This window comes from Ambystoma mexicanum, chromosome 3q (genome assembly GCF_040938575.1).
Source record: "Ambystoma mexicanum isolate Mex_15411 chromosome 3q, UKY_AmexF1_1, whole genome shotgun sequence".
Classification (NCBI taxonomy): Eukaryota; Metazoa; Chordata; class Amphibia; order Caudata; family Ambystomatidae; genus Ambystoma; species Ambystoma mexicanum.
Window position 1 is genome coordinate 230,125,016 of NC_090926.1, and position 26,768 is coordinate 230,151,783.

At 47.6% G+C, this 26,768-nt stretch overlaps 1 protein-coding gene across 3 annotated transcripts in view; it reads left to right on the forward strand.

The window, feature by feature from the left end:
* Window positions 1-26,768, forward strand: part of OS9 (OS9 endoplasmic reticulum lectin) — a 596,790-nt gene that overhangs the window by 278,755 nt on the left and 291,267 nt on the right. For all 3 annotated transcript variants that reach the window (XM_069653613.1, XM_069653616.1, XM_069653615.1), the window contains exon 9: window positions 9,771-10,007. In XM_069653613.1, coding sequence (XP_069509714.1) covers window positions 9,771-10,007 — 237 coding nt within the window. The remainder of the gene's footprint in view (window positions 1-9,770; window positions 10,008-26,768) is intronic.

The following is a 26,768-nucleotide window of genomic DNA, read 5'->3' on the forward strand; positions in this document are numbered from 1 at the left end:
TCCACTAGCATCCTCAGAATTATTATTAATTAAAGGCCAGGAAGGCCTCAACCCACCCTCATCACCAACTATGCCACCAGGGATTGGTTTATATTAAAAGGCCTCCACTAAGGCTTTTACCCACGACACCACCAGGGATTTGGGGCACGCTTCGGCCTACAGAAAGCCCTTTAAACATAGAACATATGGGTCCATGTTGGAAAGGGGCTGGGCTTACAAGCCCTCTTCAGCCCTCCCACGCCTTCCCCTGACATCCCCCAACCCCAAGGTGACTGGTAAGTGTATTGGATAGGGTAAGTATCCAATCCTGGGAGGGGGTGGTGTGTTTAAGTAGTTGAGTGGGAATGATTCAGGGTGGGTTAGTTGGGAGAGGACAGGAGTTGGTGTAGGACATCCGAGACCAGAGGCTTGAGCAACCAGAGTGCAGAAGCTATTATAAGGAGGGGTTCATAGAAGGGTTTGTGTGCGAGAGTGGAGAGTGTGAGGAGTAGAGGTAGAGTAGGATCAGTGGCGTGGTAGTGACAGAGGTAGTTGTAAAAGGGAGTAGAGACGGTAGATGGCAAAGTGAGAGGGAGCAATTAGTAGTGGGCTAAAGGATGATATTGGTTGTGGAGTAGTTAGTAGAGAACGTTGGGGAATAAATGAAGCAGTTAGAGCGGTGATAGAGTGTGATAGCAAGGGTTAAGTACTCAGTAGAAATGGGAGCAACAGAATAGTAAGTGACAGTGAGTGGGAGAAAAGGAGTAACTATTAGCATGGAGCAGACAGATTAAAACGGAACAATACCAAGAGGCAAGGAAGTAGAATGGGAGGAAGGAGAGAAGATAACTGAGTTAGAGGGGTAGTTGGAGGTACGACCGAGAGTAAGAAAAGTAAAATCAAGGGTGGAGGTTAAAAGGGGGAGTGAGAGATTGGAGAGTAACGTTGTGGTAGGAGTATTTTATAAGCCCAGTGTAGTGAAGGGTCAGGTAAGAACGTGTGTGGAAGAAGGGAGAGTGATACCAAGTGGAAGAAGGCACCATCCCTAACCCCCTTCGACTACTAAGCGGGATAGGTCAGGGAAAGCCTAGAAAACCCCACAAGTTAGCCAATGGTTTTTAGGGAAGACAAATAGGATTATTCGGAACAGATAGGCGTCCCTGTTGGCGAGCTTCTAACGCCCTGTTAAGGACTCCTGGGCTAGGGAGAGTGTAAGCCAGCAAGAAATGGCAAGAGAGGTTACGGCCCTTGCACCAAACATCCTTAAAAGCCAGATAGGCCCTAGAGACCATTCGAAGACCCTACAGCCAGTCCGTCTTTTATTTTACTTTAAAGACTCTTGGACTTGCTATCCGAATCAGAGTGGTTATTTGTGGCTGGCAACCCCATCCAATATATATATATTGCAGAATGAGGCATTTCAAACACGTCACACATGGGTCAGCCCTGTCTTGTAGCTACCACTGGATGTTCACCTCCAACAAACCGCAGTATTCATCTTGCCAGATCATGAGACCTATTTACATAGCTACTTGATACTACGATCTATTTATTTCCACTTGCTGGCTGGTAAGGTACCCAGAGTTTGTTTTCTTAAGTACTTAAGGAGACGTTTCTCCAGTCATTTTTTGTAGCCATTTTTCTTGTTTGGCACTCTAGATGCCAGCTTTGCCGTAGCTTGATTGTGTGATAGATGTCTAAAATGACTTCATTGTAAGACTCCTTAAATGCGCTTTGAACTATTACCCTCTAACCTGTTCATGGTCTTGTTTTTTTTTTTTTATTACAATGTTTTGGTTTGTCTTTCAAACCTTTCATTTTGTCTGTTTTTTCACTGTTCACTCTATCTTTCGTTAGTTTTTTGTAAAGTTTGGGCATTGTGTCCAGTACTGTTGCCCTTTGTAGGTTATTTTCTTTCTTTCTTGTTTCTTAGCCCATTTGAGCATGCTCCATGTTGTTCCAGTATGAGACAACCGCATATATCAATTTATTTTCTTTTCCAGCTAGAATGAATGCCCATCGGTCTTCTTGCGAGAGCGATGTGTGGTTTTGAATAAACCATCCTACAGCTAAGTCTCTTTTCTCGCTTAGAGCGGGGCATATCATTATTATTATGTGGTGCAAGGTTTCTATTATCGCTCCGTCTCTACAGAACCTGCAGAATTTTTCTTGGACAGATATTGTTTTCCTGGCAGCCATAATTTCTCGTGTGTCAAGGATGTTCAATCTCATTCGCATAAAAGTGTCTCTGATTTTTGCTGACTGGAAGCACTTAAGGTATTCTGGTAATTTGTTGATTGGCCTGATGTCTAGTGTACACGGGACGTCCAATGCATATGTAGACTTGATCTCATTTGTCTTTATTCAGTCATTTTCTATCAGTCTCTTTTTTGCCCTCTGGGGTCTGTTTATGAGCTGGTCTCTAGATATACCTTCGGCTTCGCATTTTACTTCGATACATTTTTTCCAAATTTCAAGTGGTTGGGCTTTCATCCCGCTGGTTATTGTTTGAAAAATTTCTAGCGGCAGAGCATAGTTTTCGCTCGTGATCTTTCTGTACAAATCTATTTGTTTCCAGGTGACAAGAGATTATAGTGATAGTTCTGCTCGTAAGCGTGGCATGGAAAATGATGTTGGTAAGTTTAGAACCTTCCTCCAGAACTGTCCTTCGATCTGTTGCCATATGGTGTTTTCTATGTTTAGCAGAGCCTCTGAGCCATATGTGAGTATTGCCGTCACTTTCTGCTTATAGAAAGTTATGACTGGTATCAAGGAAAATTTTCCATATTTTGCGTGTAGCACCTTTGCTTGCCGCGCTAATGCCAGTGCTTTATCTTTGAGGAGCAGAGTCTTGTCTGTCTCGACTGCAGATTGATTCAGCCATATTCCAAGGTACTTGACTCTGGCTACTTCCTCCATTTTTTATTTATTTTTAATTTCTTTTTTTTTTTATTTTCCAATCTGGAAGTTGTTGGCAGGCCCTTTCTTACGTCTTTGCTTCTTCAGTGTCATGATTTTAGTTTTCTTTACACTTATTTCGAGTTGGTTTTTAACCATGTACGTCTGTATGTTTTCTAGAGCTATCTGCAATCCCTGCTGTGTTTTTGCGAGTACGACAATGTCGTCTGCATACATAATGCATGTCAGTATTGTGCCATTCAATTTTGGAGGATTATCAGGGGTGTGTATATATGCATTCTTCTAAATCAGCTGTGTAAAGGTGAAATAGCGTGGCAGCTAAAGGGCATCCCCGTTTCAGGCCTTTGGTTGTTTTTATCTTGTCTGATAGTGTACCACCTTTGGACATTCTTATCCTTATGGTGATATTCTGGTACAATAGCATGATCGGTTCCAGGATGTTACTTGGACAATCCCAATCTCTTAGTTTCTTCCAAAGGAGGTCTCTATTGACTGAATCGAATGCTAGTTTGAGGTCTATGAATCCTGCATAGATTTGTCTTTGATTGTATCGCTTGATGTTTTAGCAAGTTCAGAATGAAAAGGTTGATGTTCGTTCCTATGTTTTTTATAAATCCCGTCTGCCTCCTGGCGTATTTTTTTTCCTTAGGCCAGTTGTTCAAGCTCCTTAATAGGATTTTCGCGAATACTTTCCCTAACGGGTCCAGTAAGGCCAGTGGGCGGTAGTTGCTTGGTTCTTCAGTTTTCCCACTACTTTATACAGGGATTATAGTGGCTTGCTGCCACGTTTCTGGTATGTTTTTTGTTTTCTGTATAAGGTCAAAAATGCTGTTGCATATTAGGCCTCAGGACTCCGGGTTGTGTTTGATGATCATGTTGGTCAGTCCATCAGGCCCTGGTGCTCTTGACGCATTCAGGCTCTTTATTGCGTCAGTAATGTCATCTAATTCCCACTCGAGGTGCCATGAAGGAGTCTTTGTGCACTTTTTGTTCTTCTGCCATGTCTTTTCACCATATAGATCCCTGAAGTATTTTGTCCAGCTTGCCTCCGGGACATTTGCTGTCATGGCGTCTTGTGTCTGTGGCTTTGCATTCAGTAGTGACCATAGCTGCCTTGTGTTCTGCTTTCTTGTGGCATGTAACATGCTCTCTGCATCGTCTTGCAGTATCATTGCTTTGTTGTTTTTCATCCAGTTTCTGTGTTGCTGCTTGGCCCACTTTACTTTTTTTACCAAATCTCGTGAGTTCTCTTTCTTTAATGCGTTTATTGCGTGTCTCAGATCTTTCTTCTTTTGTACTACTTTGTGATTGTACGCATGTTGATGTCTCTGCATTGTTTTTTAGATTCTTTTGGTCTCTTTCCTGTATGGAAGTAGGAGCCACGCATAGTTCAGTGTTTGTTTGTCCTCCAGATTTGATTTGGACATTATGCTTGGTAGCTTTCCCACTTTATGCTGGCTGATCCTTAGTCTGTTCATTCCTTTGTTTACCTCCATACCAAGTAGGGAGCAGGTGGCTTTCCTCATGGACACGGTATTCAGAACTCTTTTCAATATGTAGTGGTCGCTGTTTGGGTTTTTGAGTTTGGTAGCAAACTGTCTCTTCATGTAGTCTTTTGGACATGTAAATATAGTCTTTTATTGCAGTTTTGTTACCGTTTGCCCAGGTTTCAATCATTCGGCTTCCTGTGCTATCCCTGCAGTCTGATCTGAGCAGTTGTCTATTTGCGATCTTTGTTCCATTTTCTCGCACGATTTTCTAGTGCAAGATCGTTTAGTTCGTTACCTTCTTTATTGTACAAATGTATGTTTAAGTCTCCACAGATAATACATTCTGAATCTGGGTGTTTGATTTTGGCTTGGTCAATTGTTGTGAACACATTGTCTATGAAAGTTTCTTCTTTTATTGCGATAGGGTTCCAATATATTTTGAAAATGCACCATGTGCAGTCTTTCATATTGGTCCCAGCTTGTGTATTCCTTAATTTAATCGTAGTCACTTGGACCCAGGGAGTGATGTTTTCCGACTCAATTATTTCTATGTTTGCTATGCACTTTATCATAGTCAAGAGTCCTGCCGATGGCCGACCCTTTTTCCTTGTTATCGCTGGGTTCATCAGTACAATGTGTCCGTCACATATGGGTTGATCTATTAGCCAGGATTCCTGTATGCAAACAATGTCGCCACAGTGTAGAATTTGACCTGTTTCTCTAAAAAGATGGTTGTGGCCGTAGGCATTCCAGGAGCATATTGAGAGTGATGTCGTCTTCACGTTCTTTAGTTATCATCTTTGGTTGGTGTAGTAGTCCTGTTCACTTATGTCTGAATCTTCGAATTGTCGCCATATTCCTTGTTTACTCCGCAATTCCTGCCACTTTCGCTGTGTTTCTTTCTCTGTCGGTTCCTGTCCCTGTGATTCTTTCTCTAGTCTTCTGCACTATGTCTCTCTTGATGTATGCGCCATCTCCTTGGGTGTATTTTGGATTTCATTTCCATTATTGCAATCTTTGTTTTTCTGTTGCGTCATTTCTTGAATGCCGGACTTCGATCTTTGTTCTCTATTCCTTGTTTCTTCCGGGTCTGGAAACGCTAGGCTGAATCCCAGTTGTTTTAGAATCATCATGTTTTCAGTCATCCTTGTTAATGCTTTTTTGTTGGTAAATTCAATCCAGACTTGATCTGTTGTTACTTCGTCCAAGAATTCTGTGGTGTTAATATCTTTAGTCGTTATTTCTTTGATATCCGGTATCACATGTAGCAGTCTTAGTACATTTGTGCGATTCAGTATCAAGTTATCGTTTAGCTTCATTGTTCTTTGCAGTTTTATCTTGTATTGCTGTCTTTTTATTTTTTCAAGTGGGTCAATGAACATCGGCAGTTGTGGTTTTGTTTTCGCTTCTAATTCAGGCGATTCTCGCTGTTCATTTTTCTTTCTATTTTTCTCAGTCAAGGTTTCGTGTTCCTTGGATCTGCTTTTTCTATAGGACTTTTCGTTCCTTTCATCTGTTCTGTAATTTTCTTCTGAATCTTCTTGAGTGTATGCTGTATCTTGTGTTTCTTCATTTGATATGTCTTCAAGTGAAAAATCGTATCCCGTGGAATCCTGCAAATGGATTTCCTCGTAATGATCGAAGGTAATCATAGAGGCTTGGCTCATTTGAATTTGTGCCTCTTCTGATAGATCAATAATTTCATCTTCATGTACTGACATCTCCATCAGTTCTTCCATTAATCTTTCCTCTGAATCTCCTTCACATCTTGGGGGTTCTATTTTCTCCTTATCTGCGCCCTTTGAGGAGATTGAGGGCGTTTTTGCCTTTAGCGCTTTATTTTTGTTTTTTTCTGCGCTCTTTTTCTGGAATTTTTAGATTTCTCAGAAATGCTCGTGAACCAGTTTTTCTTTTGTTTTTCCCTTTGGTGCCTTTTTTTTTTCTTCTTCCGTCTTCATTTTGTTTCCTTTGCTAAAGATGTCGTAATTTTCTGGTTTTTCTAATGTTCTTTTTGTCGGAATTACCGGTTGATTCAAAGGCTCAGTTAGATCAATTAATTTGTCCACTGGGGTGTTGTGTATTGTTTTTTTGTGCAGCCTGTTCCACTTCTTCAGCAGCATCGTTCTCTATCCTTTTTTGCACTTTGTTGCTCAACTGATTGTTTGTTTTTCCCTTTGTCATATCTATCTTGGGCTGGTTTCTCTGGTAGTTTCTTTCAGTCATCATCGTCATCAGCGCGTGCGTTCGATCTGATTTTTCAGCACGTTCGCTCCTTGCAATATCAATCAGTCTTGATTGCCATAGATCGCTGGCAGTTGCTTCTGTGTCGAGACGTTCCTGCAGTTTCTTCATATGTGCATCTTGGTAAGTTTGTTTTGAGTGTATTAGTGCTAATAAGGTGGCTTGATCTTTTATTGTTTCGGTTAGAGCTTCTTGCAATTTCATATATGGAATGAGAGATTGTGATGTTGTCGTGATTAACATGTTTTGGAGATCCAGCATCGATGTTGGTATTGATGCCATTTCATGATTATGGCCCTTCTCGCATCCCCATATGTTTGGAGTTGATGATTCTTCAGGATAAAATATGTTTTTTTAGCGGATTCATCTACAAAAGGGTTGCTTTTGATTGACCTTTTCTGTCTTTCTTTGTATTCTCTCTCAATTAGTTTTCTGCTTTCTTGTGTTTCTTGGGCATTGATGTTCTTCACGTCTGTTGTATTAGGAGGTTGTTTGTTGCCAAATACCTCTTTCCTTTTTTCATGGCTTTCCATAAGATTTTCTATTTCAGCTGTGTCTAGCGATAGACGCTCTGCCTTGGGGTTTGCTTGTTCCGTTTTATTTGATGGCACTTGAGATTGTCTTCTACTCTCGTAGTGTGATTGCCATTTTCTTCTTGCCTTTTTGGCTTTCTGGTGCTGGGTTAGTCCCTTCTCTTCATCCTTGTGTGCTATCTGGTATTTCCATATTTCTTTTTCATGCTTCAGTTCATTTGTTATGATATTTAATTCGCTTTCTTGTCGATCGCTTTTTGTGTCCACTTGGGCCACATTGCTTTTTTTCATTGGCTTATTTTGTTCGTTAGTTGTTGTGGGGGTAGTGTTATTCCCAATTTTCTTACATTCTGTCGCTATTTCCTCTCTCATCTCTTTTCTGTCACTTCTTTCCTCTGTATTTATTAAATCCTGTTCCTCGTCCTTAGTTTTTCGATGGTTTGAGACGCTATCATTTTTTTCTGGCAATGCAGGTAAAGGGAGGGTTTTCTCTACCATATAGTGTGCGCTGGTATCATCGTATTCCTTTGATGGGTCTTTTTCCAACTCCTTGCCACATGATTTTTGTGGTTCACTTTGTTTCATGTCTGCTTCCCCCTTCCTTTTGAGTTTCGCCATTATCTGTTATTAAATGATCGCTTTCTACTGCGCTGTTAATGCCCATCTTCTTTGGGCCTTTGTTCTTGATATTGGGAGTACCCGTGTTCTTTGTCTGAAGTCTTGTTTGTGGTGGGGTCATTTCCGAGTTTGGCGTTGGTCGAGATGCTGTATTGGATGCTCCTAGTTTTATTCGTGGGACTATGCAGACCACAGTCTCCACCAGGGAGCCTGTATGCTGGGCGGTCAAATGAGCAGATACTGGGTCGTGCGTTACTTGTTGATGCTGCTGGGGAAATGGTGGATCAAAGGCCAAGAAAGCCCGCAGTCTCCACCAGTATGCAGGCGTAGATCTTAGCAGTCTAAGTCAGTGCTTGCACGCACGTTGTAGTAGGTCCCGCTTGGAGTGCGGTGGATCAAAGGCCAGGGGGCCCGCAGTCTCCACCGATGTGCAGGTGTATTTCTTGGCTGGTTAGGTTGGGAATTATCCTCACATAGTAGTGTGCGCCATTAGGGGTGCTGTGAATCAAAGGCCATGGGGCCGGCAGTCTCCACCGATGTGCAGGTGTATTTCTTGTCTGGTTAGGTTGGGAATTGTCCACACGTAGTAGTGTGCACTGTTAAGGGTGCTGTGGATCAAAGGCCAGGGGGCCCGCAGTCTCTACCGATGTACAGGCGTATTTCTTTGTTTATAGAGGCGGAACTAATCTGCTCGTTGGTACCTAACCTGCAATGGGTCAAGGCCAGGGGAGCCCGTAGTCTCTTTATTGATTTGTTTGCTGCAAATTTCACATTAGCTTCAGAGCAGCTTGGTAGGTGGTGAGTCAAAGATGAATGGCGGGCGCTCAGCGAACCCTAAAGTGTTGTCGTACTATGTAGCCGTTTTCATTATTGGTGTGTTTACACGTTTGAATTGTTGCTGCTAGAGGGCAGTGGGTCGAGTAAATCCTCAGTCTATGCCCGTCTGCTTTCTCCGCTTCAGGATAAGTTGATGCTTTTGTTTTTGTCACGTTGAGATAGGAGCCATTTTTAATAAATGTAAATCTGAGCCCGTGGGAAGCCGCAGTAAGTTAGTTGAAATGCGGTTTCATGGACGTCGTTCATACTTTTTATTTTATTTATCTATTTATTTTTTTAAAATCTATTTAGCAGGTGGCAAGAATTGGGGATTACTAAATGCCAGCAGTCCAGCCAGTGTTAGTGATCTCAGAGGGGCGGTCTCTACGTTTCTGCAATAAAGTTGCACACATACCTTTGCCCTTTGTATGTTGTTGTCGAGAGTTCGAGTCAGTGCATTCAATTCTAGCACTCGTCAGCATCATCAGCGGGAGGGCCTACACCGCATGTGTAGTTCAGCAGGATAACGATAGAGCCTCTTCAGGTATGTTCCAGACCACCTCTTGGGGTAAATCTGAGTGCTTATCAAAAAGAGCGCGTTTTCCTTCCTCTGGGGCCGGCCTCCAGGCAAAAAGCGAAAACAGCAGCGTACCCTTCACTTGCTGTGGGCTTAACATTGTCTTGGTTTGTTTTCTTTCTTTATTGACATCCACATCAGTAGTTCTGGTTGTCCTCTTTTTACCTTTCTGTACCACCTCCCCTGCATGCCAGACCCCGTTATTATGCAAGTTCACATCTGCCGCCTCATTACCCTAGAATGTTTCTACTTGCTCCGGTCTTCTGTGTTAGCATAGCACTTACTAAGGAAGCGGGGCACCTCAGAAGTGAACTTTGGTATTACAAAAATCACCTACTATGTGAAGCTGAAGAAATGGCATTTGCTCATGTTCACCCTGATTTCTGCTGGCAGAGCTGTGATTGTGAACATGGTTTTTGGGACTGAACACTCTATTACAGAATACTGACGCACCTAGAAGAGAATCGCTGTCTCAGGGCAAAGTTCAAGGACATTTTAGTTGCTTACAGCACAATAAGGTTTAGATTCCAGACCCTGCAAGGTTAGTACATTTCTGTGTTTGATCAGGTTTTACCTGTTCCTCTTTTTATCTTTTAGGGGGCGGAAGAAGGGTCTCCTTCTGAGGAGCCGGTTCAAAGTACAGACATCCCAACCAGTGACGAGGCACCATCCACAAAGCAATCACCTGTTGAGGATGAGGACGAACGTGAGATCCTCCGAGAGTTTGAGAGGGAGTTGGAGGACATCCTCCTTCTACCCAAATCGGAATTGTCTGAATTGAAACTAGATGTGAAAGAAGTAATGGAAAATGAATTTGACAATATCCTTGATGAGGTAAATTGAACTTTTATTGCATTTCATGCAGTTGATGCTTCAGTGGCCCCTGGTTTTTGAACATTTTCATCCTTTTTCCAGATGCATTCGTCCAGCTGAAAAAGCAATTTATGCTGCTGGAATTGTTCCGCCGTCAGGGGTGCAGGAGACGAGGCTGAACATAACGTTTTAATAAAGCATTACTTTATGGAATAGTTAGTGGATTTAGAAGCACAGTTTGTACTATATAACAAGGCATATTGCAAGCAAAGTTCTTATCTACTGTGCTCTAGCACCTTGAAGCGTCTCATGTGCTAGATGGAAATACCAGTAATGTTCTCGGACCCAAATAACCAGACAGACTCAAGGAATATGACCACAAAAGTGATGGGTGGAAGGTTACGAATGAATCGAAACCACTGGCAATTGCTCTGGGCAACCTTCCACACCACCGTTTTTTAGCCCATCTGCGCCATTGCAAAAGGGGACCAGCCATGTGCAAATCAGCCAGCAGCTGCCGCCACCGAAGGTAGCAGCCCAGCCCGAACTGCTAGGCCAGGTCCCCTCTGCACAGAAAACCAAGCAACCCCAGACATCTTTCGGCCTTGTTGGACCGCCTTAGTGAGGTGCAGCCTGGTTCCCTGTGGCGCAGCGAGCAAGGGACCCACGTCTGGGCATACCCAGACTCAAGGAATATGGCAAAGTACTACTTTATTATTGGTATAAAAATAAAGTAGGGCAATCTGGCGAATAACGGACAGTGATTCACGCACTAGCACCCAAATATGATCATCAATATATCATCTCATCAGTCAGGCCCCAAGCCAAGGCTTCTCCTTTGTAGTTGACCTTGAAGCCTGCTCTCTGTTCTGGGACATGCAAGGGAGTGTAGGCACACTATTATCTTCATTTAGGCTTAATGAATAGCCCTTGTTTTCAACTTCTGAATCACATATGAGGGACCACAAATTTGCCCATCTCAACGTTCTATTTACTGCTATTTCATTCAATTGAGTTGGGTATCATTACCCTTCTTGGCCTCTAGAGACTTGCTCACTACATCCTACCTAAGTTTTCTGCATCTTTTAATTGTCTATTACATGGCCCTTTGCAGATGTTTTCTCCTTAGTTTAATTTAAGAGAAATATGTCTTACGTACATGGCTTACCCTTTTTACACCCCTTGTGCCTTGCAATTATTCCTTGAAGTAGTATCCTTGACCCCAGGCCAGTAGACTCCTCTTTATTCCTCACACAAAGCTATTTTTCCAAAGTCTCCTGACTCTGCAGCCCTGGTCTGTTTCCAAGGTTGCTTGGTTGGTTTTAATACGAGTCAGAGTCCGATGTCCATCTTTCCATCATGGCCGCTCTAGCTATGTTACGTTTTCCTCTGCAGCAAGCTTTTATGTGCCTCATCTAATTTGCATTTCTGCGTATATATATTTATTAATCAGCAGGTTACTTTATCTTCTTTGCATATATGATTTCTTCATATTCCATTACATGTTTCTCTTGTTACAAATCTTTATTCTTTGAGTCTTTGCATATCTTTTCAGTGAATCTCAGGATCTTTCCTCTGACATCACTCTGCTCTGTTCAATGGTGTGTTCACACATCCTTCCACCCTCTCAGTGTGGAGGTATATTTGATACGGTTGTCTTGAGTGCATATCGTCTCTTATACACTCGATGCGATATTGGGGTGATAACTGTTGCCCCACATAGGGCTCTTCTCCTACTGTCCCAGTTTGAAGGAGGTGAGGGGGCGGGAGCTAGGGATAACATATCCACCTGCTCCTCTACACTACATGTGTACTTTTTTGGTTCTTTTGCTTTCAATGAGTTACCCACAGTGACCTTTGTCTGTCCTTTTGTTCCTGGTTTGCCGAGCCATTGTATGCGTTAGTCTGTCCCTTGGGTTACCCTTCCCATTTAAACCTTGCTTAAGTCTGTAGTCCTGAGTCTGCACAGCTTAGCCAATGCTTTCCTTGGGAACTGCATAATACACGGGCCCTACCTAACTAGTGATTCAGTTGTGCTGTGTCCTTGGGTATTCCATACTAAACTGCTGCTTGCCTTGATCCAGTGCTTTGCTATCCAGACATGGTTTGTCTGTGCCACTGGAATTAAAATACCTTCAAGTTAATAGAAGCAATCTATGGGTTTCGGACTTGCCTTGCCTACCCAAAGCTTTAATTTGTATATTCCAGGTCTGACCTAACCATCACTGGGGTATGGAGAAGGGCCTGTGCTACCTAGACAATGCTTCCTGTTGTCTTTGCCACTGTTTCCTGCCTACCAAGTCAATGCTTGCTTTTATCTGTTGGCAAGACTGGATCTTCCCTGCCTGTGCCTGGTTTTGCTCATGTCTCTAAGGCGTTACCTAGTCATGTTTGCCTTTGTCTGGACTACCATGCTTTTGCGTTTGCCATGTACAGTGTTTGGATATTTTCATGTAAACCACAGACTAGAATCGGAGAAGGGGAATGGTGATGATTTTTTTCCAATTGTTTTTCACAAAATACAAGTTTTGATATCAAGTCAAATATACTTCTTCACTAGATGGAGGACAGAGAGCGAAATGAATAAGGGTAAAAAACCAGGAACTCATAGGAAAAAGAGAAACTACATTTTAAACTTAATTGTGTGAAGGAAGAATATGCATGGAATGCAGTCTTGCACCTGACACCAAGGAAGTTCAATTATGGTACTTGTTGAAAACCATTCACAATTCTAGCATTGCTTGGAAATGCATTTTAGGAAGCTACCCATATTCACACAGTCACACAAGCAATCTTAAAGTGGGATGCAAAACATGCCCACACATCCACACCAATTCTGTCATAACCTCAGCAAACAAAACAGTACAGATACAAGGAACATAACACTACAAACTGTCCAATGTTGTATACCTCATCCAATGCAGAACATGTCTGCATGGAAATATGTAGATGGTACTTAATGGGAGTGAACCTATATGGATGGTCCATCTTGAACGACAAAACCGAAACAGTGGGCCACCACTGTACATAGGATGGACACATTGCACTCAGGATGGGCTTGCTCTGCAGGATCTGTCAGTGAAGTTAATGAGAAGTGGCCTTTCCAGTACGACACAGAAGAATGTGGGGGCTCAAGTATTTGAAGGTGCTGAACCTAAACAATAGAGGTCTGGGCATCCTACATCTATGGCCACCTTGAGCCCAGCACTATCAACACATTAGCACCCTTTGGCGGGTGTGTAAGCCAGTCTGGTTGCTCCAAACCCAGGCTGAATCAAAAGATCCAAGCCCGGGCTCTGAGCAACAAATTTGCTTGGTGCACCCAGCGCCGCACCCAGCGCCACCTGTGCCACCTCCAATACTGCCTTCCACCCCACCATAAGCCCCTCAATACACCCCACCCCCTCTCCTTAACTTAATGGGGCCTCCAGCAGGCACGCATCTCTCTGCTTCATTCTCCATTAGCAATCAACCATTTCCATGACAACCCCCCCGGCCACAGCCAACAAAGCAGCGCAGGCATGTTTTTTTGAATTTGTATTGCTATTAGGACCTCAAGGGTTTGCCTCTGGGTGCTAATGGCAAGAAGCACCCGGTCTGGGGGCTTCACTGGCCAGTATTGGCACTGGGGCGCAGTGTTATAACTTGGACCCTGTGCCGTTACCGGCCAGTGAAGCCCCCAGAACGGGTGCTTATTGCCATCATTTAATCAGCAGTACCTTAGGACAACCTTCCAGCACCACCTCATCAATAGATGTGAAACACTACTGTTCAGAGCCCCTAATGGCCGAAGATACATGACATCAACAACGGGAGTCCTTGTTGTCTAACCTTAAATGGTTGCTACCAATTATCAAGCATACAGCACACTGAGATAACGGTGTATATTGTACCGTTTAAACACAGGAAACTTATTTTGTTTGCCCTATCGTGTGCAAATCAGTAAGCCGTTACCAAGCATGAGACAGGGAGTTTTACAAAAGTCCACTTTAGGTAGGACTTTAGAAGACTCGCACTTGGGACACAGGGCTCCAACTCTTAGTATAGGCCTGAACCACACACGTTTTGTTAGTAGCAATGGCTGAGCAGCCAGACTTTTCTTAGGATGGTGGAAGGGCTGTAGGGAGGTGCAAAGAACTTTGAGTATACACATAAGCCAAAGTAACATTTTCAGACTAAAAGTTATAAATAAACAATGGTATATTTTCTCCAGCATGGGGTCTGGCATGGATTCACATGCTCATGAATGTTCCCCGTCAGGCTGGGAATCCTCGGTAAGGAAAAATCAGTATCAGTTTCGTTTCTGATCTGTCTTTCGTAGTAGTAACCAATCACTGATCTCTGCGTCATACTGACCACAGCCAATGACTGCCCCTCTACCTAAGCCCCGCCTCTGGCAGCCATCTTCAGATTTTTACCGCACGTTCAAGTGTTGGGATCCTCGTGCTATTGCTCTCGAGCGTTAGTGCTTTTTTCACGTTTTTTCTCAGAAAAATGTCTCTTTTTTTCGGTCAAAAGAGCCTCAAGCTCCACCGTCTCTTCATCCGATCAACGGGGACCCGTGTCGGATTCGTCTACGCCCCTCAAGGGTGAAGATTTCGTCGAGCCACGCTTTTGGAGGACTCCAGAAGTTTCTCAGGCCCATCTCGGACATGGCCCAGGAGAAGGGAAGCTCGACGTCCGGAAAGCTGTTCAGGGTCTGCCCTGGATGCCAGCTTCAGAATGTCTTCAAGGAGGACGAACACTCCCTTTGCCTTTACTGCCTACATGAGGACAAGACGCACGTGGAGAAGGACTGTGCGTTTTGCGGCAATATGTCGGAGCGGACCATGAAGGACTGCCATCAACGTCTCGCCAACTGGCTGGAAGGAAAGAGCCCGTCAGGCGAGAAGAAGAAGAAGTCCGAGCGGTCTTCTAAGACCTTTGAGGGCGCCCCGAGGAAGGGGGTCCAACAGAAGGACAAGCACCGCGAGTCCGCTGGCACCGGGAGCGCCGAACGGTCGGGCTCTACGGGCGCCAGGCAGGGCGCATCCTCCCCGGCGCCGTCAACCACGAGCCAACGCTCTGGCTCGGGTAAGAGGAAGGCCGAGCACCCAGCGAAGCTCCTGGAGAGACCCCGGTCGTGCCCTAAAGCCCCATCGGAGGGGGAGTGAGGTGGTGACCCTCCCCCCCCCCCAAGGAGAAGGCGGTGAGCGCACCTAAGGTGGTGAAAGCCTTGATCCATCCGGCCAAGGCCTCTATCGAGACAGTCGCGGCGGCCCTGGCTCAGCCTGTGGAGGCTACGCCAGTGGTGGTGACCCCCGGGGCCCAGGATCTCCCTTCCACCGCGGAGGGAGTCCTCTTTCATGCCCATCGACAGGACCCCCGTGAAGCCTCCGACGGAGAAGAAAAAGGGGGGGCAGGAGGTCGTCGTGGACTCGGCCTCAACCTCTGAGGAGGAGCTGATCGAAGTCTTAGGCCACGGCTCTGGCGTGGAAGAAGGCCATCCTGTCGGGAGGGACCCCGACGTGGAGGACGACGAGGGCGTCAAGGATGCCGACGGGGCTCCTGATCTCCCGTTGGATCTCCCTCAACCAGTGCCGCAAGACAACTCGGTGGCCATTTTGTTGGCTAGACAGTCCTTATGCTCGGAGATGAGGACGAGACTGCCGTTAACACCAACGGAGGAACCGCTCCCGACGGGGGTTCCCAGAGCCAGGCCCTTCTGGGAGCCCTCCCCCTAAGAGAAGGAGGATTCATCCTCCACCTCCTTTTCAGCCATCGCGCCCTATTCAGCCCTCCTCCCCGTCCACGACACGTGGGGATGATACGGGGACTGACACGGCCGCGACGGGTACAGACGACGAGGATCTCCCGTCGTCACCTCCCACCCGGGCTTCCCAGCCCAACGAGATTGGATCGTTTCACTCCATGATCGCCAGGGCATCCGAGCTTTTCCAGCTCTGCCCGGAAGAGAAGAAGAAGGAAGGCTTCCTTTATCAACGGCGCGAGACCAAGAGGAAGACGGTCCTAGCTGTACCTCTACTAGACGATATTATAGGATGAGGGCCTCGCCCTCCTCAAGAACTCAACCACGACGCCGGCTAGAAGGGATCGGTACGCGAAGAAGTACCGGGTCCCGGACGCGGCCCCCTTCTGCCTTCGAGCACAGCCGACCCCGGACTCGGTCGTCTCCGCGACGGCCAGGAAGAAAGCGGGGGTGGGGGGCGGGTGCGGCCTCTACGTCAACCTCCCCGCCGGACGCCGAGGGAAAGAAATTAGACACGATGGGACGCAGAGTCATCTCGTCGGCAGCAACGACGATTAAGGCGGCCAACGCCGTGGCTATCGTAGCCCGCTACGACAGGGAGTTGTGGTACAAACTGGCCCCCCTGCTGGACTTCCTACCAGACAAGAGGGCGGAAGCCCTAGAGATCTTGCAGGAAGGGGAGGTGGCATCGGACCACGCCATTACGATTGCAACGGACATCGCGGACACTGGATTTCGCCAGTTGGGCAACGGCGTGTGCCTTAGGCGGCGTGGATGGCTCAAGGCTACCGACTTCCGTCAAGATGTGCAGACCAGAGTCTTTGACATGCCGTTCGACATAAACAACCTGTTTGGGAAAACAGTGGACGATTCCCTTCAAGCCATCAAGGCGGACACGGAGACGGCCCGGGCTCTTGCGGTTCTCCAGCAACGTGTGGCCGCCCATCCGGAGCGGCAGTGGCAAACTGGGTGCCTCCAAAGGTTCCAGCGGCGGATTTTCCACCTACCGTCAAGTGGCCCGTTCGTTGTCACAGGAAGCTTACAGGGGACGAGGCAAGTCAGGCGGACCCTGCCGTCGTCGCCAAGGAGGACAAGGCGGCAAAGCCTCGTCGAAGCAGGACTGAACCGGCCGTGGGGTCGGGCCCCCACCGAAGCACCCCGGTGGGAGGCCGGCTGGCGAGCTTCATCAGCGTGTGGGAGTCCATCTCCACCAACCGTTGGGTGCTGGACGCCCTAGCTCAGGGTCACGTGCTCGAGTTTCTAAAGAGGTGCCCACGGGTCCCCCCTGTGGCCAGGAAAGAACATCACGTCCCTCAACTTCTCTTGGAGGTAAAGGCGATGCTCAAGAAGGGCGCCATCGAGCTTGTCCCAAAGAGGCTTCGGGGCTCCGGAGTTTACTCGAGATACTTCCTCGTGAAGAAGAAGACGGGAGGATGGCGTCCCATCCTGGACCTACGACGACTGAACAAATTCATCAAGGCACAGAAGTTCCGGATGGTCACCCTCCAACACGTCCTGGGCCAACTCAACTGGAGGAGGGCGATTTCCTGTCGTCGTTGGATTTGGAGGATGCCTACTTCCATATTCCCATCCTAAAGGGACACGGAAAGTTTCTCAGGTTCGTGGTCCAAGGGCGTCGCTACCAGTTCAGAGCCCTTCCCTTCGGATTGAGGTCGGCACCCAGGGTGTTCACCAAGTGCCTTGCACCGGTGGCGGCGCAGCTGCGCCGAGAGGGGATCCACGTCTACCCCTACCTGGACGACTGGCTCATCCGAGCAAAGACGGAGGCGCTCGCAGTGGAGCACATGGCAAGGACCGTCCAACTGCTCACGGACCTGGGATTCTCCATAAACTACGCCAAATCCCACCTGGTGCCCGCGCAAGACGCACTGTTTCTGGGAGCGAAGCTCGACACAGTGTCGCTTCTGGCCTCTCCGTCGGAGGAAAGGACGAGGGCCATCTTGAGCAAGGTGCAGCAGATGCTGGTTGCGGACGCGACCAGGGTGAGGTCCATCAAGTCCCTCCTCGGAATGATGTCATCTTGCATTTATCTCCTCCGCCTATGCAGGCTCTGGATGCGCCCGTTGCAGGAGTTCCTGGACGCGCGCTGGATCCAGACGACGGGCAGCTTCGAGGAGAGGATCACACTCGACGAGAGTTTCCGACGAGCGATCCGGTGGTGGGCACCCGCGCGCATCTGACGGCGGGCATGGACTTCCAGACTCCCGGCCACCAGGAAACAGTGACCACGGATGCCTCCCTGGAGGGGTGGGGAGCGCACACTGAAAATCTTTGGCTTCTGACGGAGAAGTCCCTCCATATCAACGTCCTGGAGCTCCTTGCAGTGTTTTGGGCCCTCAGGTACTTTCTTCCGTCCCTCAAGGGCAAGGTGGTGAGGATCTTCACCGACAACACCACCACCATGTTCTACATCAGGAAGCAGGGCGGTACCAGATCCCCAGCCCTGTCCAAGGAGGCGCAGGATCTGTGGCATTGGGCCGTAGCCCAAGGGATGTTTCTGGTGCCGTTTCATCTAGCAGGGATAAAAAACACCATCGCCGACTCGCTCAGCAGAGAGCTGCGCTCGTGCCACGAGTGGGAACTACGACAGGATCTAGTGGACCGCCTCTTCCGACGGTGGGGCACACCCCAGATCGATCTGTTCGCGACGGCGACGAACTCCAAGTGCCGGAGGTTCGCCAGCAGGTTTCCCCAGCCGAGGAGCATGGGCGATGCTTTCTCGTTCCCCTGGGAGGGCCTGTTTCTATACATGTTCCCTCCATTGCCATTGCTGATCCGGCTCATCAACCAGCTCAAGAGGTCACTGTGCAGGATGATACTCGTCGCACCTGCGTGGCCGAGGCAGATATGGTTCCCGGACCTTCTGGACTTGTCAGCGTCCCCGTCAATCAAGCTGCCAGTGGACGCGGATCTTCTCTCCAGGGAAGGAGGTGCCATCCTCCATCACGACCCGAAGTCGCTGAACTTGCAGGCCTGGCTCCTGCAGCGTTAGAGTTTGGAGGATACGACATACCGGCCGACTGCAGAGAGGTTCTTGCAAAGGCCAGGGCGTCCTCAACTCTTAAATGCTATGGACACAAATGGAAGAGGTTCTCTGTCTGGTGCCACGCACAGAAGATTAACCCTCTACGGATTATGGCTCCCCAGATACTGCCATACCTTCTGACGCTGGCCAAGGCTGGACTGGCGCACACGCGTCCATCAAGATTCATCTTGCTGCAATCTCCCGATACACCAGAACCACGGGGCAGACGTCTTTGTGGTCTCATCGTCTGGTGAAAGAATTCATGAAGGGACTGTTCAGATCGTTCCCGACGGTGAAGGCTCCGGCCCCGGCGTGGGAGCTCAACGTGGTGCTGACCAAGTTCATGGGACCTCAGTTCGAGCCTCTGCACTCGGCTCTGTTGAAGTTCTTGTCGTGGAAAACAGCGTTTCTTGTGGCCATCACCTCCGCACGAAGAGTGAGAGAGATCCAGGCCCTTTCCTGCAAGCCCCCGTACTTGACTTTTCACGACACGAGGGTAGTGCTCAGGACGCACCCCTCCTTCATGCCCAAGGTGCCGTCGGACTTCCACCTCAACGAACCCTTGGTGTTGCCTGTTTTCTTCCCGTCGCCTTCGTCGCCGGCCGAAAGGACTTTGCACTCGCTGGATGTGGCTAGAGCGCTGAAGTTTTACGTGCACCGCACAAAGTGTTTTCGGAAGACGTCACAGCTTTTTGTGAACTTTGGACCTGTCAATCAGGGGAAGGCTCTCTCAAAGGCCTCCATTTCCAGATGGCTCTCCGGCTGTATCATGTACTGTCATCGGTTGGCAAACCGACCGCTGCCTGGCCGTCCGAGAGCCCATTCCACCAGAGCGATCGCAGCTACCACGGCATTCCTATCTGGTGTGCCCTTGCTGGCCATCTGCAGGGCTGCTACGTGGAGGTCAACGCACACCTTCACGAGATTCTACTGCGTCGATCGGGATTCCAGGGAGGAGTCCAGGGTCGACCAAGCAGTGCTGCACAATCTGTTCGCCTAAGGTGAGCCTGGTGAGGAGGTAAGAATTGCTTAATGTTGAGTTTGATGTAATGCTTAATGTTGAGCCTTTGCCACCTCCCGTGGTTGTGCATGTGTGTACTGCTATGTATTCTTTATTCATGAGCATGTGAATCCATGCCAGACCCCATGCTGGGGAAGGAACAAGTTACTTACCTGTAACTGTTGTTCTCCAGCATGGGTCTGGCATGGATTCACATGCGAACCCTCCCGCCTACCCCTCTGCGGCTCTTCACTTGGTCATACTGCCACTTCACGTGCTACCAAATCTGAAGATGGCTGCCAGAGGCGGGGCTTAGGTAGAGGGCAGTCATTGGCTGTGGTCAGTATGACGCAGAGATCAGTGATTGGTTACTACTACGAAAGACAGATCAGAAACGAAACTGATACTGATTGTTCCTTACCGAGGATTCCCAGCCTGACGACGGGGAATATTCATGAGCATGTGAATCCATGCCATACCCATGCTGGAGAAGAACAGTTACAGGTAAGTAACTTGTTCCTTATATATACACTAAGGAAAAGGTGATTCTTCAGAAGGTTAAGTACTATAACGCACAATTAGTAACTTAGGACAACTAGTGGAATCCTTGCAGTAAGTAAATCACTTTTAAAATACTTGTAGAATGCCAGTAAGAAATTCAAAGGTAAGTTAATGCCAAAGTGTTTTACTTTTCAGAATATTTATTTCAGGTAAGAATTAATTAAACCAAACCAACATAAGGCATGTAAATACTTGCAATAATTTCAGAGGCTTTTAGTCTATCCCTATGTAGTTATGAGTGTGTATGGGTCAGATTGGCAAGCCAAACAAGCGAATTGCGAGCTGTACAACCTCAAAGGTTCCAGAGCAAGTCTTCAGTAGCAAGTAAGTAACCCTCTTTGTTGAGAAAAAGGTTCAGGGATCTCAGGGAAGGCTCCCTGAAGGCACATAAGCTTTGGGCCTGGGCAAATTTGAATGGGCAAACTCCCAAACACACACATCATTACTCCAGCAACACAGGAGTGTTAGTGAGTTTTACAAAAGTCCACCAATGGTAGGACTTGTGAAGACTCAACCTTGGAAGACACTCATAGTATAGTCCTGAACCACACACGTTTTGTTGCTAGATATTGCTGAGCAGCCAGGCTTATCTTAGGAGGGAGAAAGGGCTGTAGGCAGTAAGCAACCTTTATATATTTTTTTATTATTATTATTATTATTTTTAAGTAGATATTGCTGAGCAGCCAGGCTTATTTTAGGAGGGAGAAAGGGCTGTAGGCAGTAAGCAACCTTTATATTTTTTTTTATTATTATTATTTTTTTTAAGTATTATAGTTCTTTTTGAACTTTTCTCTTTTTGTTGTACATTTTTTAAAAGAACTTGGAGTATACACATAAGCACAAGGAAACACTGACAAACTAAAAGATTTATATAAAAATGGTTAAATTTATATATACATTAAGGTAAACTGAAGTACTTTAACATACAGTCATAACTTTAGAAAAACCAATGCATTATCCAGAGTAATTAAAATCACTTTGTAATTCTTTTTAGAATGGCAGTCTGCATTTCAAAGGTAAGTAAAATGCTTTTGTAATAACGGTTTTTGGTGAGATAAATGACACTATGTAAGTAAATACTTTGCAATAATTCCACAAAGGCCTAACACTTCAGAAGTCCATGCCTATCTAGGAGCAGCAATTCAGCTCTAGGGAAGTTCTAACAAGAGTCTCACAGTACCTTAGGAGTGAAGAAGGTTGCAGCATGATGCCCCCACGATGCAGCAGACCCGGTCACCGGATTGTTTTGAAGGCAGACAAGAGGGTACACTGGAGTGGATCTTGCAGCGACAGTTGAGTGAAGAGACTTCCAGCAAAAGATTCTTTGGGGTTCTGAGATTTTGGCGCATTTTGGGAAGCACCACTGAAGAACGATTACAGCCCGTTGATTCGTCTTTCAGGACAGCCAGCCTCCCAGTTCTAATTGGGTCCAGGCAGGTACAGCAGAAGACAAAGAACAGTGGAGTTTGGATGTGCTCCCCTGTTTCCTGTCCTCAGACACACTGGCATGTCAGCGGGCTTCACAAAGGGATCCCGCCGAAGAGAAGGCAACCAAAACGCTACACGAGCAGTGAGAAAGGGGATACAGTGTAACCTGTCAGCACTCCACATAAGGTGTGGTGTGTTGATCTCACAATATAAAAGATGGAAAGAATACTAAATATCCCCCTACCCTTGTTAACGTGTGTTCCCACAAGGACAATAGCAGAAAATAAAAAGGGAAGCCCAACAGGCTCCCAGAAACACTGTGCAGAGTGCTGTGTGCTGCGAAAGTCAATGACAGATGCCACAAATCTTGGTGGGGGGGGCATGCTTCCAAAAAAAAGATATAAAAGGATCCCGCAGATAGGGTAAAGGAGTGATTTATGGAAAAAGGTTCCAACTCACTTGGGGGTACTGACCAGCAAAAAGTGGTGGGGGACTCAAAACATGTGATGGGGATTTCACATACAAATGAAACTCTACCTATCAAGACACACCCATTCAAATGCACAATTTTTTTTTCTGTTCCAATTTTTTATGAGAATCACATTTTACACATGCATCAACTGATCCATTAGTCGGATCGACATTAATATAACATAATACTAAGAAAACAAACTATGCAGGTGCATCCTTTAGTCCCCTCCAACCCACTAACTCCTGTCCCTAAACCGCTGAACAAACAAAAGGCTCTCTCATGTACACCAATGCTTCATTACACCCTGAAGGGGAATCCTCAATCTTCCAAACAAAGGACCACCCCATTCCGTGTATGTTAACCTCTAAGATGGGAAATTCAAGGCTTCAAAACTCGATTTCTGAGTCCGGTTGGGCCGGTAACCCACACTCTTATTGTATGTATTTTGCTCAATCAGCTCCACCGCATCCGGGAATCGATGTTGGTGGGTTCACGACGTGAAGTAACAAGTCATCTACATATAGGCCCATTTTATATATCTTTTCCTCCAACTGCCATCCCCTCCACCCACTGTTCCCGTCTCAGTTTCTGAGCAAGTGGTTCTAGTGAAAGAAGAAAAAGAGCTGGGGACAGTGGGCAACCCTGTCTCGTTCCGCTACCCAGATTAAAACACCTCGAGTATCCCCTGTTAACCGAGACGCCCTCGGAGAGGAATAAATCGCTCTAATCCCCCCTGGATGAGTCTCTCGCCCAGTCCTATCTTTTGAAAGAACCCCCTCCAGAAAGTCCCATTCCACCCTGTCAAACGCCTTCTCTGCATCTACCAAGAGAAGACTGATTTGTTTTTCTCATGGTATCCGCTCCCTGCTGTCCCCCAACAAAACCCACTTGGTCAGAGTGCACCAATTTCGGTAAGTGACACTCTAGTCTTGCGATAACCCTGGCATAGATTTTGGTGTCAATGTTGAGTAGTGAGATAGGGTGGTAGGAACCACAATATCTAGGGTCCATGCCTTCCTTAGGTATCACTGTAAGGAGGAGTCGGGTTCTCTCCCTGTCTCCAAAATATGACTGAAATGTAGTGTCAAGAAGGGGAGCAGGACCGCTGAGGTTTTCTAGAAGCCTGGGGTGAAACAGTCCTCACCAGGTGCCTTTCACAGCCTGAGGCGCCCTATGACTCTGGATTTCCTCCCCTGTAATTCCGGCCTCCATGGCCTCTGCTTCGATCTCCAGTAGGGAAGAGAGGTGGGAGCCTTCATGATATTAATCAATTCCCCCCTCCAATGGGAGCCTTTTCCTCACTGCTATATAAAGCCTCATATGAGCTCAAATGAGGCGAGCGCTTCTTGAATACCCTCTGCCATACCTATTTCACTATCGTCCCCTCCCTCCATCTCAGTGACCCATCTCTCGGCCTGCTGTCCCCGTAGTCGTGCAGCCAGGAGGTCGTCATCGCTATCTCCTTTCTCGTAAAAGTTCTGTTTAAGAAACTGTAGGTCACGGACTATCTTCCCCTCTTCCAACAATTTTAATTGTTCTCTCAAGCCCCTAGCTTCCAGAAGACACTCATGTCTATCTGCGAGTGATAACTGAGTGAGCCTCTCCAGAGCTCCCATTTTACTCCTTAATCTTTTCTCCATGAGGACAGGCTCCCTTTTCTTATGGGCCCCCTCCTCGATCAGCATGCCCCTCCACATGGCTTTAGCCGCGACCCATAACATGCCCTTTCTCACCTCCCCTGTTTCATTAATAGCAAAAAAAGTCTCTAATTCCATTCTCCATTTCTTCCTTCAAGACCGGGTCCTTCCTCAATGACTCATTACATCTCCACTTGGAGTTCCTGGGGCATAATCCCTCCCAGTTGATGTCTGCAGAGACCATGTCGTGGTCTGACCACGAGATTGGGTGAATCCCGGAGTCCCCCATTACCTCCTATAGGTCCCTCGATACATGCCGGTAGTCTTCTCTCATGAGTGTACTGTGTGGGGCGGGATAGAAAGTGCCTCCAAATGTCCCTCAGACCATAGAGCTCCATGGCCATACAGAGCTTCACTTCTCCCCGTCCCTGGTGTTCACCATTTTCTTTGCACCTAGCCTGCCTATCCAGAGTTGCATCCATCCAGAAATTGAAGGCCCCTCCCCTCGTCTCCGGAAGTATAAGGTGCCCCTGGGCCTCCCCCATTATTTTCTCTAGAGTCCTTTGGAGGAATCACTTCTGACCCTGGTTTTGGGCATACATTGTTGTAAAGGTAACCCTTATTTCCTGGATCAGACCCGATATCAGCAGGGACCTCCCCTCCGTGTTTGACTACCTCTTTGTGACCTCATCCGTACCAGAATTCCCACTCCTGCCTTTGTGGAAATTTCCGACCCCCAATATTCACCCCCTATAAGACCACAGGGATCTTTCGTTGGTCACCCCTCTGATATCTAGTTTCTTGTAGGAATAGGACATCAATCCCTCATCTCTTGAACTCTCTGGCGACAAGTGACCTCTTCGTGGGAGAGTTGAGCCCCTTAACATTCAACGTACATACACACAGACTGTCGCCCTTACCAGTTCCCACTATCGCAGCCATAAGCAAGACCTGTGTTCACATAGATTCTCAATGCGAAAAAAGGAAGCCCCCCCCACCCCGAGCTCTACAAGCCCTATTACACTGGTGAACATTGCAAGAGCCACCCTGTCCGACCTCTTCACCCCCCCCCCCCCCCCGAACTCCCTCCTTTGCAGCCCCCAATGTACGACTGTGTTTTCTCTTTTGCTCCCATAGTGGACCTCACTTATATATAAAGGTCTCCCTAAATCGTCTCCTTGTCATCTCCTGGAATATATTCAGGATGTGTTCGGAGGGGAGGCGTTGAGCTTCATAAATTTCCTAGAGGCCGGGATTTTTCTCCTCTTCGGACCCTTAACTCGCCATCCTCTGTCTCCTCCGGTCTTTCTCTGGGATCCCAGTAACTCTCTTGTAGCTGTATGGATTTCTTCCTCCGTTGCCAGCCTGTACTTCTGCCTGTCAAGTTCATAAGAAATGGAGAGCGAAAATCCCCATCGGTAGTGCACACCTTTTCCATTCAGCCACTTTGTCAGGGGTAGTTAGAAGTGCCTCTTTGCGAGGGTGAGAGAGGACAAGTCCTGGGATATACTGATCCTCGCCATACCCAACGTCACCGGCCCTTTCGCGTTGTCTAGGATCTTAAGTCTGTTTGAATAATTGTGAAAGCACACTAACACTGATCTTGGACCTCCCGACTGGCCGCCAGCTCTATGTACTCTTTCGATCTTTTTTTTCGTCTAAGAGGAGTTTCGTGATTTTGTGGATTATTCTCTTGAGATTCCTTTCCGCTCTCTCACTCCTTTGGGACCCCCAAAAAAGAGGTTGGGCCTCCTTTTGCGATTTTCGAAATCGTCCATCTTTGGGACCATCTCCACTTCCCTTTGCTCTATTTCAGAGCCGGATGTCCATTTGGGTTTCCATGGTGTCCAGCGAAGACTGGTTGTGCTCCACCTCATGTAGCCTCTCCATTTTATCAAGCCTGACATTGATCTTATCCACTTTTCCCCCGATGTCGGCCCTCATGCCCCTGATTTCCTCCAATAGCGAGGCAACGTCCTCCTTCGTTGCCATCGAGCCTTCACCTGCCGCCGCCATCGTCCTCTTTATTGTAATCGGTGCTTTCCCTCTTGCCCGGATATGCAAACCCTGCCAACCGGGCTCTAGGCTCCATGCACTACTGTGCCCAAGTAGAGCCCCTCCCCAGAGATTGGGCCCCCAGGGATTCGCACCCTACCCCCTCATGTCGGTGACTACCACGAGACCCCAGCAATTGCTCGACATCCCCAAACGATGCAGTCAGTGAAGAGTTTCTGTTACGGTCACAGAGGGCTCTCGGGGCCACTTCGGACGTGCCGGTGTCCAGAGAAATATCCACCCCCCCCTGAGAGGCCACCAAACTAGCTACCCAGTGGTTGTATATCTTCTTTGGTGGGACGAGGGAGTTGGGCACACGCCCTGAATTGAGGGCCACACACCTGCGTCACGGCCACCGCACACTCAAGGCCCCGGTGTTCCCCTTCGTGCGTTCCAGGGGTTTCCTCTCCCCCTCTGTCACCTCTCCTCCTTACTTTCAGGGCCAGATTCCCACTACTTCCCTGGCGCCCAAGGCCCCGTGTGCAGCAGCACCTGGGCGGACCCCGGCACAGGGGGCCGCATCCCAGGCCCAATGTTTCTCCAGGGGCCGCTGCCCAGCCCAGGGCCCCTGTGTAGGTTCACTTCCTCAAGTGTGTTCCAGGCTCAGGGGGAGACACCCCTCCCAGACATCAGGGCTCCCTCCTCACTGGTGCAGGGTATCACTCCCTATGCCAGCAGGGCGGGCACATGCCCCTCTGGAGGGGGCCCATACCCTGCAGACCGTTCACTGTTTCTGCTCCTCACCAATGGCATCCAGGGACTCGGCGCCTCTTGGTCCCTTGTGTTCCGGGACCGCTGTGCGCCGCAAGTCACCCCCCCTCACCTCCAGGCACA